Below are 14,888 nucleotides of genomic sequence, written 5' to 3' on the forward strand. Positions count from 1 at the left end.
CCGAATGGGATTCCAATCTTCAATAACCTCGCGCAAATGTACAAAAAAGTGTGACCGACATTCGCCGATGGACAGAAAAAAAAGTCTGAAAAATAAAGTAAATCAACGTCAAAACATTTAGCGGTTTAAAGAGTCGACATTTTTCGTTAAAAAAAGTGTTCTCGTTTCTTTTTTTTAAAGACTGTCCATCCAAACGGCCGGCTGGAAGAAAAAGTTCTTTTTTTTACCGTTCGTTTTGGGCGTTAAACATGGCAAACAAACATGAAACCTGGCGGTGGTCATTTATTTGCCCAGTGGTGGTAATGAAACGTGGTATATGCTCTCAACATTTACCCAGAAACGTTTCGAAAGTATTCGTTAAAATGGTGGGGGAAAATAATAAAAGAGCAAGAGAAAAGGGGGAGGCGGACACAAGTGTCGTGTGGACGGACTGACACGATGACTGGCGTGCGGTTCCTATTAGTTCCGGCCATCTGATGTTTCTCCAAACAGCCGGGAAAAAAAAGTAGATATATATTTCACGACGACGTTATTTCGTTCAAAAAGAAAAAAAAAACTTATCCCAGTCGGGAAATTTCATCGCCTGTCCACCTGTCGCCGCCATCGTGTCCTACTGTTCCATTTTCTCCCGAAAACAACAACAATTCGTTTTATTTCACTCCAAAGTTCTCGGCGCATCAAAAGATCTTTAAATAGTTATCAACAAGTTTTCTACAGGCATTTTCAAAATGATTTCAGAGAGAATCATCTCTGCAACAAGAGAGGGAATGCAATTTAACATTCGAATGGGAGAAAACAAGTCGCATCTACTAGCTTCTCTTCTTTCCATCTCGGTATAATAATAATTGCCTTTTTTGTGTGGAATGTGTCGAGTTGTTGTGTGTGTGGGGAGACCACAGGCCCCCAGAAAAGGAGAAAGCGTGTCACGGAGCTTTTTGCCTCATTATTTGATCGTGACACCGACAGATGGCACAAACGCAAGAGGGGGAGAAGAGAACGGGCGCCGAGTATGAAAGAAGAATAAATCAAACACACACGCGCACACTACACAATCGCATAAATGTTGTGTGAGATGTGTGTACACACTGAGGCTCTAATGTAAGAAAAGGGAGAGTATATATGTGCATTTAACGACTCACCGTTTGTTGAACTAGACGAACGCAGCCGCAACTTTCTTAACTTCATCTCCTTCTGCCTTTTCTCGTCACTTTTAATAACTTCCGAGACGAACGTAAATCACTTCGTCACGGTTCACTTTTCCTTTGGCGAGTTTTGGGATGGCGCAGGGAGAGTTGTTGACTGCCATTTCGCCCAGTAACGGATGAGTTCACATTGTACACACACATCTGCACATTGCAGAATCACCCACTTGTCGATTCAATTCTTGAACAAAAATACAAAAATTGCTCACACAACTCCTTTGGCGCCGAATGTTTTTGAAGATCTCATCATTTTTCACTCGAATTCGGCTGAACGGCCTCACAAGAGGCTGTCAACTCACCCACGCACAAAGTGTACGGGAAATCAATTGCTGATATTCCTTGATAATAACATGTAATTTTCGTGTTTCGGAGAGGTTGCTTGCCGAGACAATTTGAAATATCACGATGTAAACTGCAATGAGGGCACGACCTTACATCGGTCTCAACTGCAGACACTCCACAGGGCGCCAAACTTCGATCGGATACACCTTTAATAAGAAAAGAACAGATAGCTTAAAAAAAATCATAGTTCAGTAAGCCAAACTTAATTTAATTGACATTAGCCGCTCTATACGTGATGAAACATTAATGATTTTTAATTTTCCTGTACAATTATTAATGTGATTATAGCCCATATTTTTCTTTTCTGTTTTAAATAATCAGTAAAGCACGTAAAAATAAGTACATGGTCTGGTCTTCACTAAATAGGGATTGTCAACGGGCTTCGTTTTATGCTCCCTGATGACCGGGGCGCTGCTGTTGACGTACTAATTTTGCCTTTCTTTTTAACTAATTATAGTTCGACTGGACCAGGACTTGCCAATTACACCGAAATCTCCCCTCCTACTCTCCCCATCCCAGATTTTATCATATGTGCACTGCCATCATCGTGCAAAAATATTTTAAAAAAAGTCTGTGTGTCGGCAAACTGTTGATAGGGGCCAATAAGAACGGGAATAGACGTCGTATGTCATAAACAAATTAGTATCGTACAATAACCGGATGATTATGGTATCCACTAAGTGTTCTCTGTGTGTGTGTGTGTGCAATTTCCTGTTTCTGAAATGAAGAAAAACAACCCAAGGGAGAAAGAAACGGGAAAAAATGTGACACGAGTTCAAAGGTCTCGTTCAGCTTTGCCCATCAAATTGTCGGCGGCGGCGACGGTACAGAGGAGCCAACCAAGTTCTTATAGCTGCCAGTTGTGTGTAACGGTTGGGAAAGAAACCGGATCGTGCGATGATTAGACACGTCTTGAGACTGGGCATCGCCGCCTGTCCTCAAGAGTTAAATAGAAAAGAAAAAACATCCGTTGGTGATCAAAAAAGTTGTCACCCCACGTCACAAGTTGAAATCAAAAGACATGGGAAAAAACCAAAATTGCCTTGATTCAGAGATCCTGCTATATACGCTATTTAAGTTTGTTTGGTTTTTTTCTCCCGCGTGATCTGGGCCGGGACTACGGCGATAGTAGCCATCCGAGCAAACAAAAGAAAACTTTGCTTCGTTCTCGTTCATTCTCTTGATCCCAGCAGCTCCCTCGTGATCGTCTCGGCTGCTCGATTGCAGCCCAGATTTAGTTGGTGCTTATATTTTTTCTCGCTTCCCATATGCTGCGGCTGGCAAGAAAAAAAAAACTGGCAATTTTAATCAAGAGAGTCAACGTGCTACTTTCAAGGTGGAAATATTGCGGAAAATTTACGGCGGGACGTCAAGGTCTAGTTAAAAAGGAAAAGAGATTTCGAGATCGATGGGTGCGATCTCAAATATTTGATATACAAATCCTTCAACACTCTTTTATAACGAGATTGGCCCAGTTGTCAGTTGATTTATAAAGTTTTCTTGCGAGAGAAACCGATTGCGATTCCACCGAAATTACTAAAAATATCGACTGACTATGTACTAGCTGATTCGTAAAAAAGACGTGGAATTAGTATCACATGTCCGGAAATACATTTTCTGTTTCGTCAGAGAATGTAATTTCCAGGAGATGAAGGTCACTAACACAAAAACAGGTTATTTTTGGGATGATTGACATCCGGTTACCGCACAAATATTAATACGCTTTTCAAAGAAAAATATGAACGAGAAAAGAAGAACCCATTCAACGACTTCAAGATTTGCTTGCGGGCTCAACGGTTAGTCGAGATAAAAGAGCACGATTGGTTCATTGTGAGATAAAGAATTGTACAGTTTTTCTTGAGCCGCATTGTGACGGAACCAGAACTGCCGAGATTTGTTTTTCTTCCAGTTTGCCGATGAACAGTGACGGACTCACCACTAACAGCCATATTGCCACACCCATTCAATTACGCGCTAGGAAGGTCGCGGTTGTTGCAATTTCGCAGTTGGAATTTTCACATTGCAGCGACTCCCATCATCTATTCCGATTATACCTACTGGTAAACAATCCAAGCTAACCCTGAAAATAATGATCCATTCTTCATCTGATCGTTGATGTCAATGTCGGCTAGAGGAGCATAATGATTTGGGTGTTTTGAAATATTATTGCGCAAACACTCTGGCTCAGCACTTCTTGGCTAGAGGGCTTAGGAAAACAAGAGCTTGACTACAATAGGAAATAAATCAGGAAGGAGAAAACCAAACACGGATATTTCGCTTTGACAAACACCACGCCCTAACCCTTGGTAGTATGAAGATGCGCAAATACTGCCCTTCACACACACACACCCGGAAACAGAAAATGATTTCCTTGTTATCGTTTGACTGAGGGTTTTAGGGCAGAAAAAATGTAAATTGAATTAACAAAACTTTTTACCAATCTGTTCTCCTCTTTTGACAAGCGGATCCATCCAATTTGGTCAGTAGTTATTGGCGACGCCCACGAACGCTATTCAAAGAATTGTTTTGAAATATTTTAAAAAACACACAGAAGCTGAAAATTAGACAACTCTATTGGGATACAGACCTCGACAAAAATTTACATGCAGCAGGATTCAGGATCAGCTCTCTAGAATTATTCATGAGGAACGCTGCTCTTCCATTTTATCCCGATAGTTCTTTGCGTTGTCTCCAATTCATTAAGTAAAGAATAAGTCAGGTGAAGCTGCAATACATTACATTAGAAATAAAAACTTCTTCTACCACGAAATATCAATTTGGAATCGAAATTGATATCGAAATTTTCGATTCTTACTTCGCTTTGATGATTTTTAAAATGCTGCGAAGTCTAGTAAAGCTCAATTTTGAGCAACTAGTGTCGTTTTTGAACGCTAGATGGCCTTCTCGTATAGGAATAAATGGAAAACCGGGAAAACTTGAACTGGTTTTCAGGGAAAGTTTGAAAGGCAGGATGAAGACCAGAAGCTGAGAACGAAACCTGGCTGATGTTCACTTTCTTTCAATCTACACCTGTGAATTTAACTGCTGTTCACCTGATTGTTTCGAAATAAAAAATGGAATTTAAGAAAACAATTGGCATTTTTGTCCTAGTGTTGTTTTTTACCGAATTTCCTGCTTCATCTGCTCACAGAATTCTAGTCTTGTCGCCCATCACGACTTACAGCCACGACAATTATTTCAAAACAGTGGTGAAAGCACTGGTGAATCGCGGACATTTGGTCACCTATTGGACTGGACTCCCATCTAAAAATCAAGATATTAAAAATCAAACTGTTAATTTGCGTCAATTTCACTCGCCTCCACTACACGAAATCAACAGTGATCATCAATTTGATTTTAATGAACGAGACCGAGCCTTGGATTTGCTATTTACATTCCCCAGGAGGATGGAAACATATTGTAAAGCAATCTACAACGATCCTGTCTTCCATCAGCTGATGAACTCAGCGGGACAATACGATCTGATGATTATCGAAGGAGCTGCCAACGAATGCGTCTTGCCTTTGGTCCACAAACTTAAATTGCCCTTCATTTACATGATGGGAACCTGGCCGTCACCATGGCAATTGGACGCCATCGGTTCCACTTTGGGCTTTGACCATTATCCGAATCTTATTTTAAATTTTGGGGACGAGATGAATCTATGGCAACGGACAATTAACACCCTAAGTGGCCTCGTAGCGCTCTACTATTGGCGTTGGAACGTCATGACCGTTGTCGACCGAATCGCATCCGAGACGCTGAGCATCGATAACCTGCCGAACATTGAGGAGATTGAACAGCGCTACTTGAGCCTATTCATATTCAACACGCACTTCAGCCTCAATTACCAGTTACCACCTTCATCATCCGTCATTCAGGCAGCTGGATTAAACTGCGCTCCTTCCAAACCGTTGACGAAAGATTTGGAATCGTTTGTGGATGGCTCAGGTGACGATGGATTCATCATTCTTAGTTTCGGTTCAATTCTGAAAGGCATTGACCTTCCGGATGACGTTCGCCGCCTTTTCCTGTCAACATTTTCCCGGCTCAAGCAACGCGTCATTTGGAAATGGGAGGACGAAAGTAAACTAGGAAAAGACGACTTCATTCCACCAAACGTTAAATTCATGTCTTGGCTGCCACAACAAGATCTTTTGGGTCATCCAAAAGTGCGGCTATTCATCACCCATGGCGGACTCAACAGTATACAAGAGGCCGTCTATCACAAAGTACCGTTAATCATTTTGCCCGTCTTTGTTGACCAACCAATCAATGCTCGAATAGCCCAAAGTAAGGGCATCGCTATTAGTCTCGAATGGCAAAAATTAACTGAAGACGTTTTCTACGACGCCATCCAGCAGATACTGTCTGACCCGAGGTTAGTTTTCGCATCTATTCCATTCGCAAACGCATTTTTAAAAATATTTTAATTTTCACAGTTATAAGGAGAGGATAGAACAATTATCGGCCGTGATGCAAGACCAAATGGAAAGTCCAATGGACCGAGTCATCTACTGGATTGAATATGTTATCCGTCATGAGGGTGCCTCTCATTTGCGGACATCTTCGCGTAAACTTTCCCTTTACCGACGCCTTCTTCTTGATGTGATGCTCGTCTTTTTAGTCGCTGGAATGATTTTATTTTACGTATTCTACCGCTTCTTTCGATACATCTCTTCCAAAAGACCAAGCCAGAAATGTGACTCCAAAAAGACGAATTGAAATTTAGAAACGCAATAGATCAACACCTTTCGAATAAGAGATCTGCTATTAGATTTTTAAGTTTCTTAGATAGAAAGGCATCTCGAGAAATATGCGAATTATTAAAGCTACGAGTGTTTTGCTGTGTGATTAAAGATATTCTTAAAATAAAACGTACATTACTGAATATTAAAAAAAACTAACACAAACCAGTCGGCAGAACATGTTTTAATCAAACTAAGCCAAGTGAGACTGATTCTCTACTGCCCTTTTATAATTGCTTACTACAAGAACCCTTGAATATGTCGCAGGTTTCTACACGCAAGGAACTTTCAGTAGAACGGAGGCACGTCTCGATCGGTCAATGTCGGGGCATGAGAAAAGAACCCTCCGCCCTTCACCTACACACACTATTACTACTTAAGTTGACTCGAGGATATCCAATAGATTCCACAATGAGAACAAAATCGAGGATTGTTACAGCGTTTCCCATCGACCCATCGTTTTGCCACCTACGTACGCAGATAACGCTCAGGCTCTCTGACAATGCTTTTCCGATTCGCACGGCGCCTTTCAGTAACAAGTGTCGAGAGTTTGAACATTTCAAATAAACCGTGAAATTTTTTTTCAGCATTTGGTTGGGGGCGTTGCTTCGCACACAACACTCTTGCTAGCACAATTAACAATAACTCAAGTTTTCAAGTTAAGCCCAATGGCGTCAGAATACTACAAGCGAAGACGAGGGTTGAAGTGTCTGACGGCTTACGCAGCTGGTGGTATAAATAAAAGTCACTCACCAGAATATGAGGATGACAAATTATTATATGGATGTGGAAAGGTTCGACAGCCTTAGACGAAAAAGCTACCGAATGGGAGGTACTGGAATTCTATTAGAAAAAAAATATGAATAAAGCAAAGTTATGCAATGTTAATTTTATTCAAGTTGTTTTACCAAATATGACAGGATCCACCGAAGAATAACGCCCTGCACTCTTCTCGCCACCAAGCATTGTGGATGCTTGGAAAAAAAGACCGATCCTCAGCAGCGAAACGTAGACTCCCTACTCCCTAGGTAACTAGAAGTCTAGAACAAATAAATAAATTGGCATTAGGTTAAGGTTACACAAAATAACGAATAATACAACAATACAATGTATAAACAAAGTTTTCAATAAAAGTGTATATTTCCCCCTCATTTTCCAAATAATGAATTAAAATTATAAAGATGTGATCCTTGGAAGAATAGCAAAAAAATTACTATAACTTGTTCGAAAGGTTGTTGGTAGAGAAAAAATTACACATTGATGTGTTCAACTTTGCATATTTAGAGTTATATAAGATGAACTATAAACTATACCAGGCATTTTTTATGTCATAACTAGTATTGAAAACAACATAGCACGGTAGACATTTGCATTCACAAACCAATGGTGACATTGGAGGATGCTAATTCTCGCTCCATGCAATTCAAAAGCTGCTGAACAAGTTTAAAACTGATTATACAGTCTAAAATTAATTTACAACTGAGAGAAAAAAGGTTTAAAACTCAACCCTAGAATTGAAAACTATTTTGTTACCTCAGCTTCTGCTTGCCATTAACATCAAATGTTAAAGATATTATATAGCCACTATAGGCGACCACGTGGTTGCTGTAAACGAGGTACAATTTTCTGTAAATTGTGTCCTCTTTCAGATTATTTTCTTCGACATTTTACATTAATACTTTGCTACAACATACTTGACATCAAGAATTTACGTCGAATTATCAACGTCATTTGGACAAATATACTTCAGCACAGTGAGCACACGTTCACACAATAGAACAACGAAATTACAACAGATCAAATTCCTCCTCCTCGTTCTTTGTTTCGAAAAAAAACTGAACGAAAACAAATGACGATAAGTTTTATGCTAATAAGCAAAGCAGAGTTGTCAAGTTGAAATTCCCGCAAATGTTACCGATATCGATATACAAAAATTCGATATATCTATCGTGTTACACGTCAGCTTTCGTGCCGGATTTGTATACTTGTAAAACCTGTGTAAAACTTGCCTCTTTCAATCTATTTAACTCATATTTAGCTACCATGAATCACGTTAGTTTTTTCGTTTTATTGTTGGTCGGATTCACAAATGCCTATTACATGACGATAGACGCTCATGCTGAAGAATGGTAAATATCAAAATTGTGATTTGAGCTGTACATTTTGTGATCTATTTTTTCAATATGTTCTGACACTAATTTTTGTGTATGTTGTATTTGATTCAGCTTCTTTGAAAAGGTTTCAGCAGGAACAAAATTAGGTACAAGAGTTTTTAAAAGTTTTCAATTGAGCAGCAATTCTAATTACAATTTTCTGGAACACAGGTCTTACATTTGAAGTAGCAGAAGGTGGATTTTTGGACATTGACTTCAATATTGTTGGTCCCAATGGTCAGACGATTGAGTCTGGTGAACGTGTGAGCAATGGAAAGTATGCCTTCAAAGCAGACATGGACGGAGTGTACACTTACTGCTTTTCCAACAAAATGTCTACAATGACTCCCAAGATTGTCATGTTTACCATTGACGTTGGAGAGCCTACTGCTGAACTTCACCCAGATGCAGCCAGTATGAGGATTCATTTCTTACAATTATCCTTGCACATTCTGTACTAATCATTATTTTCCCAATGCAGATGGAAATCATACCAAGCTGGAAGAAATGATCAAAGAACTCTCAGGCGCCCTGCGAACAGTGAAACACGAGCAGGATTACATGAATCTGCGTGAACGCGTTCACAGGACCATCAACGAAAGCACAAATTCGCGAGTTGTGATGTGGTCATTTTTCGAGGCCTTTGTCCTTTTGACCATGACTGCCGGTCAGGTGTATTATCTCAAGAGGTTTTTCGAAGTCAGACGAGTGGTTTGATCAATTGAGAATGTCCATCCAAAATAAATTTGTGACTCTTGTGTAAGTGAATAAGGTTTAAATAAACATGAATTTCAACCATCATTATCATTGATTTAAATTCAACGCATATTGTTGCTGGTATTGATATCGTGTATTGTATATGCATGTCAACAATCAACATTGGTATACAGCAAGAGTAAGTGAACTTACTACATCATCTACCAGCTTTCCAAACACTCAAATGGACCGAAGATGATTATTATAGTGAATGAGCTATTAAGAAATGACTACAATCTCAAGCCCCATCGGTAATCTTCGTTCATTTTTATCTAAACACTGATAAAGAAGTGAAAATTTCGAAAAAATGCATTCACAATAATGTTTTCGGCTTTTTCTGGCTTTTCTTTTTTTTTTTTTTTAATTTTAAGTTACGATGATGACTCCTTCACAGATATTTAATAAATCTAGTATGCGTGGTTCTTGATGAACAAGTCGTAAGCGGCAGCAGCTCCCACGCAAGTTCCAGCGACGTATTTGCCCTGAGCGGCTTCACCGTTGGCCTGAATATATTCGTATCAAAGGGTTTTAACATTCCATATTTCTCTTTGCATAAAATTCTCTCAAGATGAACAACGAAATAGAAGTATAAGGCGAGCACCATTCTGATATTATAAGGGAGAAAAATATTTAGGAAATTTCTATTTGAAACAGGCTATAAATGTGACTACACAATAACCAATTAACCATGCTTGTATGCAGTTCTAATAATTTTCAAAATTTGCAACAAAATAATTTCTTTTGAAACAAAAATAGATTGTGCGGAAGAAACTCGGTGTAAAAGGATGTGGAATGGGATATTAATGAGATGTTTTTTAATTCCTCGTTGGTTTTGATTTCGAGGCACCAAAGATTCTTTTAATAGGCGTGCGCTTTGACGAACAGAGATTTGTCGGCAGCGAAACTCGGAATGGAACCAGCCACGTATTTTGCTTGACAAGCCAAACCATTGGCCTGTTGGTTGAATGCAACATAAAAACAAAAACAAACAAAAAAACAAACGTCCAAATCAACAAAACAACACAAGGTTAAAAAAACTGAGCAAACAAAAGGATCAACTTTTTTAAAAATGATAAGTTAGTTGGAACGTGAGCAAAAAACATGCAAAGCTATTCGTCTACATAATAAAATGTCAATTTTTTTTTAAATTTAAGTTAAAAAATAAAAATAATATACGGAAATCAAGGCAGTTACCTTAGCACGCTTGAGGAGTTCCTCCTGGCCAGCCTTGACGTTCTCGGGCTTGCCACCCCAGGCGCGGAGGACCGAAGCCTTTTTTTTGGAAAATGAGTAAAATTCAAAAAAGGAATTCTTTATAATGGATGAATCAAACTATACCTGAAGAGCACGACCATAGCTGAAGGTAAGACCCCAGGGCTTGCGGCCGGGGTAAGCATTGATGGCGTTCAAGTGAACGGAAGCATCTTCTTCAGACTGGCCTCCTGACAAGAAAGTGACTCCAGCAACTGCGGGAGGAACAGTCCTCTGCAGAGCGGTAACGGTGGCTTTGGCAACCTCTTCCGGGGTGTACTTGGTCTTGCAAGACTGGCCGGCAGTAACCATGTTGGGCTTGAGGAGAGTGCCCTCCAAGAAGACTTTATAAAAGAAAAAAACACATAATTAGATCAAGCCAAATGGAGAATGTGATCGGTATCTTAAACACAACTCACCATGGTGGTCACTGAGTGCCTTGTAGACGGCAGCCAAGACGGTTTCGGTCACCTTCTGAGCCCTGTCCAAGTCGTGGTCACCGTCGGGGAGGACCTAATCAATACAAACAAAAAGATGAAAAATCGATACAACGTTGAGACTGGTGAAAATGAATTCAAACCTCGGGTTCGACAATTGGGACCAAACCGTTGGTCTGGCAGATGGAGGCATAGCGGGCCAAAACGTTGGCGTTCTCCAAGATGGCTTGGTAGGACGGGGTGTTCTTGCCGATCTTGAGGACGCATCGCCACTTGGCGAACTGGCATCCATCTTTCTTGTACTGGGCGCAGCGAGCGTCCAAATCGTCCAAACCTTTGCAACGACAACAACCAAAAGTTTTAATTCGCGGGGAATTTACGTGTTGACTGTATTTAGAAAATTACCTTGGGTGGTGCATTCGTCTTCAGAGCCAAAGAGGTTGACCACACCCTTGTCTACCTTGATGCCAGGGTAGATTCCGCGTTGCTTGAGCAGCTCGGCGAAGGAAGTGCCGCAGCTGGCTTTCTGGTAGAGAGTTTCGTGGAAGAGGATAACACCGGAGATGTTGTCATTGAGGGCAGAGTCAGCGGTGAACAAGAGCTAAAATACAATATACGAATTAATAATTATAAACTTCAAAACAAGCTGTAATTTCGTATTTTCCGGTCTCAATTGAGGTCGGTTAATACCTCGCGATAAGCGCGGCGGTTTTCCTCGGTGTTCTCAAGACCGATATCAGCAAATCGCTTTCCAACGGTGGCGGTGGACTCATCAGCAGCCAAGATACCTTTGCCTGAAGCCACAATGTTGTGGGCAATGGTACGGAGCTCCTCCTGCAGGGCTGGAGATGGGTAGTTGAAGTAGGTCGTCATTTTCTGTCAAGTAAAATAGAAAGTTAGACACCACACTTTAATTGAATTACTTAGAATTAGTTGTATTGGTGCGGGTAAAGATCATCTCAACATACTACATGATCCTAGATGACCATATGACCTTAGTCTGTTGCCAACCCAAAGGTCATTCTAAGGATAGAAAAAAATAGCTCAGAACCAAGGGATTCTAAAAGTAGAACTCACATTCCCAATACGATAAAGACTTTTCATTTAAACAACTTCTAGACATCCAATCAATGAGCAAGGCAAAGTTAGAAAGCTGCCTCCACTGAATATCTTTAGAATCATGGTTCGATCAATATTATACGTCGTCCCTACACGAAGGTCACCTTGACACAGGATCGTTCGGTACGAATCCTAGAAACTCTTACATTTTGTGAACTACATTCAAACCGATATGGTTTCACACTTACCTTCTCCAATTTACAAGATATGTAACTATTCAAATTGTATGATGCAACTTACTTGGTAATATGAATTTGACTGGAAAAGACGAAGGAATTATCAGGACAGACGAGATCGTACAGTCGGTGCAGTCGAAGTGACGAGCTAGTCTTGGGAGTCGGGGCTATTTGCTATATACCGCCGGTTGGGTGGCTTTTAAAGAGTCGAAGCGACGAGCCTGAATCCGTGCGGCTAGCGGGAAAAATTCCAACGTGAATCTATGCACGTTGGCTATAAATACGATAGTACTGACTGGGAAGTTAAGTTTGGTAAGGGCACCTTGTCGTCTCGTCCTCACGAATTTTCTGACACGCTTTTTTCTGTGTTCCCCTTCGTGTTTGACAGTAGTATGACCCTCAGGCAATGTCAGTTGATCACGTGCACCTCGACAAGCAGACATAAAAGTGGCTATTCTATGTGAAATCTTTAAAAATTCAATTTCCTTTGAGTTTGTTAACTTGTTATTATCACGCAATTCAGTATTCTGTTTTGATGCCGAAAAAATCAAAACAACTTATGCACACAAACAATTTCAATGCCATTTAGATGACGTTGTTTTGACCGTGGAAACGAGATCCCTTAAGTGTGTGTACATAAATATGGCGAGAATATATGAAGGTTAAAACTCGATATTTAGCTACGTGATAGTGGTGGAATATTATATTTTTATTTTTCATTATCTTCCCAGATAATCGATCGAGTTAACTCAAAAACAAACTGCAGGATCAGGATTGAGAATAATCCACGTCATTATTTAGTGCTGCAATAACAAATGTATCAAACTTAAAAACAAACACGTTTCGAATTTTTATTCGTCTACTTTTATTTTGATTATAGACGACCTTGACTATCTTTACTACGGCTGCATTCTGTTTAGATCGTCGTCAAGCGCCACTTGCTCGGTCTACACACGTCAAGAATGGCTGATATGCTGAACATTTCGCTGGTAAACGAATTGAATTATGAAGATTTCATCAGTCGATTCGGTAATGTAGTTGAACATTGTTCAATTTGCGCGGCGGCAATTTGGCGTAATCGCCCATTTCGTGACGTTCATCATCTCCACCAAGAAATTTGCTCGTTTTTGGACCTCCTTCCGGACACAGGTTAGAACTATTTAGTTACAGGCTGCTTGAATGCTTATTTATAGCCAATCAATTGAACATTTGTTTTCTCATTTGATAGGTAAAGAGGGGGTGCTAAGACTTCACCCTGATTTGGCTGGCAGGCTAGCTGAACTTGGCAGCCTAACACAGGAGAGTACTGCTGAACAGAAAGCTGCTGGTTTAGACACAATGACACCTGGTGAAAAACAACTGCTAGGAGAGACCAACATCAAGTATGACAAATTACTGTTCTATAACTATATAGTAACTAATGAGCTGTGTCTTTTGGGCTATTATTTTAATAGATACAGAGAAAAGTTTGGATTTCCTTTTGTTATCTGTGCCAGGCAGAACAAGAAGGAAGCAATCTTGAAAGGAATAGTTGAGAGATTGGAACACTCAGCTGCTGAAGAACTAAACATTGGGATTGAAGAAGTGAAGAAAATCTGCCTTTTGAGGTTGTTGAGTATAGTAACTGATGACAAATCTCGTAATATGTAGAGATTTTCCACTCGCTCCCATCAGTTGAGGTCAACAGCAGCTATTCCATTCTAAACATTCTCACTCAAAACAAGTCTTCCAAAACATATGTGTTGTTAACATTTTGTCTGGTAGTTTGCAAAAACTCAACACAAAATACAGCAATTTACAAAAATTTGTCTATATTGTCTTGCATATACTTGCCCAATATAAGAGAAGTTTAAAAAGTTCCTTAAACAATAATTATCATGAATCAAACACTTTTCTGGGGTGTTGGCTCATTCTGAACAGTCATCATGTGCTTCTCAGCTTGACTTTGAAGAAGACGAACCCTCTTTCTAGTGTAATGTTGCCAGTGAAGGATTTGTTGATCATCAATGAAGCGAGCACACTGGCCATTCACAACCTCCTTTCTGAAATGCTCATATTGAAGCAAGTCTAGGAAATGCAAACACATTGGGTACCTGGAAAATAATGAAATTGTAATTTCTAGTTAGGGTAAATTGCAAGTGAATTGGTGTACTTCAAATATTTTGCATAAGCAGGCTCCTTCCAATACTGTAAATACTTGATGTAGTTGACAAACGCCGGATCCTTAAAATAGCCACGTTGAGCAAGGACTAGTGTAAACAAGGCATAATGAAAGTGTTGATTTTAAAAATAGACCAAATACTTACAGTGCAGATAATTTGGATTTGCGAAACATTGCACAAATTCTAGTTCCACCTGAAATCGAATCCTTTGTTGTTCATCAGTTTCTACCCATCGGAAAAAGGAATAATAACATAGCAATGAGAATCTGTATTGAAAACGACTACACTTCACGATATATTTACCTCTGGTGCTCATTGCGAAGCAAACAACGAAATAACGTAGTTTGCTTCAACAGTTTTGGAAATCTAGAAACGAGGCAACCGGACAGAATGGAAACGTCAGACAACAACTTGAAATGGAAATTGGAAAGCGTCAACTTTTGCAATTTGTCGTCTGCTTGATCAATTGATGCCATCTAGAAAGAAATCGAGAAAATATTAAAAATTGAATTAACTTAAAAAAATTTTTACAAAATAAAAAA

The 14,888-nt window shown here is 39.8% G+C and overlaps 6 protein-coding genes across 7 annotated transcripts in view; 3 read left to right on the forward strand and 3 right to left on the reverse strand.

Moving 5' to 3' along the window:
- Positions 1-4,807, reverse strand: part of LOC124199657 — a 30,635-nt gene extending 25,828 nt beyond the window's left edge. Inside the window, exons 1-4 of the mRNA XM_046595575.1 lie at positions 4,669-4,807; positions 4,360-4,597; positions 3,982-4,269; positions 1,140-1,690 (exon numbers count right to left, since the gene is read on the reverse strand). The gene's annotated coding sequence lies outside the window, so the exon portion shown is untranslated. The remainder of the gene's footprint in view (positions 1-1,139; positions 1,691-3,981; positions 4,270-4,359; positions 4,598-4,668) is intronic.
- Positions 4,512-6,308, forward strand: LOC124199662 (UDP-glycosyltransferase UGT5-like). The gene is made up of 2 exons (XM_046595582.1): positions 4,512-5,925; positions 5,987-6,308. The coding sequence occupies exons 1-2, from the start codon at positions 4,619-4,621 to the stop codon at positions 6,267-6,269; spliced, it is 1,590 nt and encodes a 529-aa protein (XP_046451538.1). The 5' UTR covers positions 4,512-4,618; the 3' UTR covers positions 6,270-6,308.
- Positions 6,309-8,243: 1,935 nt separating this feature from the next.
- LOC124199666 (transmembrane emp24 domain-containing protein 2-like) lies at positions 8,244-9,246 on the forward strand. Its single transcript, XM_046595586.1, has 4 exons — positions 8,244-8,421; positions 8,518-8,552; positions 8,617-8,859; positions 8,927-9,246. Exons 1-4 carry the CDS (start codon positions 8,336-8,338, stop codon positions 9,160-9,162), a joined length of 600 nt encoding a protein of 199 aa, XP_046451542.1. The 5' UTR covers positions 8,244-8,335; the 3' UTR covers positions 9,163-9,246.
- A 27-nt stretch (positions 9,247-9,273) lies between these two features.
- Positions 9,274-12,388, reverse strand: LOC124199664 (fructose-bisphosphate aldolase-like). 2 transcript variants are annotated; one of them, XM_046595584.1, is made up of 8 exons: positions 12,249-12,388; positions 11,580-11,765; positions 11,295-11,490; positions 11,033-11,223; positions 10,872-10,965; positions 10,540-10,796; positions 10,396-10,473; positions 9,274-9,704 (listed from the first exon to the last, which is right to left on the reverse strand). In XM_046595584.1, exons 2-8 carry the CDS (start codon positions 11,760-11,762, stop codon positions 9,609-9,611), a joined length of 1,095 nt encoding a protein of 364 aa, XP_046451540.1. In that variant the 5' UTR covers positions 11,763-11,765; positions 12,249-12,388; the 3' UTR covers positions 9,274-9,608. The 2 variants fall into 2 exon arrangements, with proteins under 2 accessions (XP_046451540.1, XP_046451541.1); XM_046595585.1 differs by lacking the exon at positions 9,274-9,704 and adding an exon at positions 9,829-10,155.
- Positions 12,389-12,704: 316 nt separating this feature from the next.
- Positions 12,705-13,988, forward strand: LOC124199667 (2-oxo-4-hydroxy-4-carboxy-5-ureidoimidazoline decarboxylase-like). The gene is made up of 5 exons (XM_046595587.1): positions 12,705-12,845; positions 12,916-13,001; positions 13,065-13,333; positions 13,413-13,566; positions 13,639-13,988. The coding sequence occupies exons 3-5, from the start codon at positions 13,147-13,149 to the stop codon at positions 13,832-13,834; spliced, it is 537 nt and encodes a 178-aa protein (XP_046451543.1). The 5' UTR covers positions 12,705-12,845; positions 12,916-13,001; positions 13,065-13,146; the 3' UTR covers positions 13,835-13,988.
- LOC124199668 (mediator of RNA polymerase II transcription subunit 31-A-like) lies at positions 13,979-14,803 on the reverse strand. Its single transcript, XM_046595588.1, has 4 exons — positions 14,650-14,803; positions 14,491-14,571; positions 14,337-14,433; positions 13,979-14,277 (listed from the first exon to the last, which is right to left on the reverse strand). The coding sequence occupies exons 1-4, from the start codon at positions 14,660-14,662 to the stop codon at positions 14,067-14,069; spliced, it is 402 nt and encodes a 133-aa protein (XP_046451544.1). The 5' UTR covers positions 14,663-14,803; the 3' UTR covers positions 13,979-14,066.
- Positions 14,804-14,888: the final 85 nt, after the last annotated feature.

Source organism: Daphnia pulex, chromosome 8, assembly GCF_021134715.1.
Source record: "Daphnia pulex isolate KAP4 chromosome 8, ASM2113471v1".
NCBI lineage: Eukaryota > Metazoa > Arthropoda > Branchiopoda > Diplostraca > Daphniidae > Daphnia > Daphnia pulex.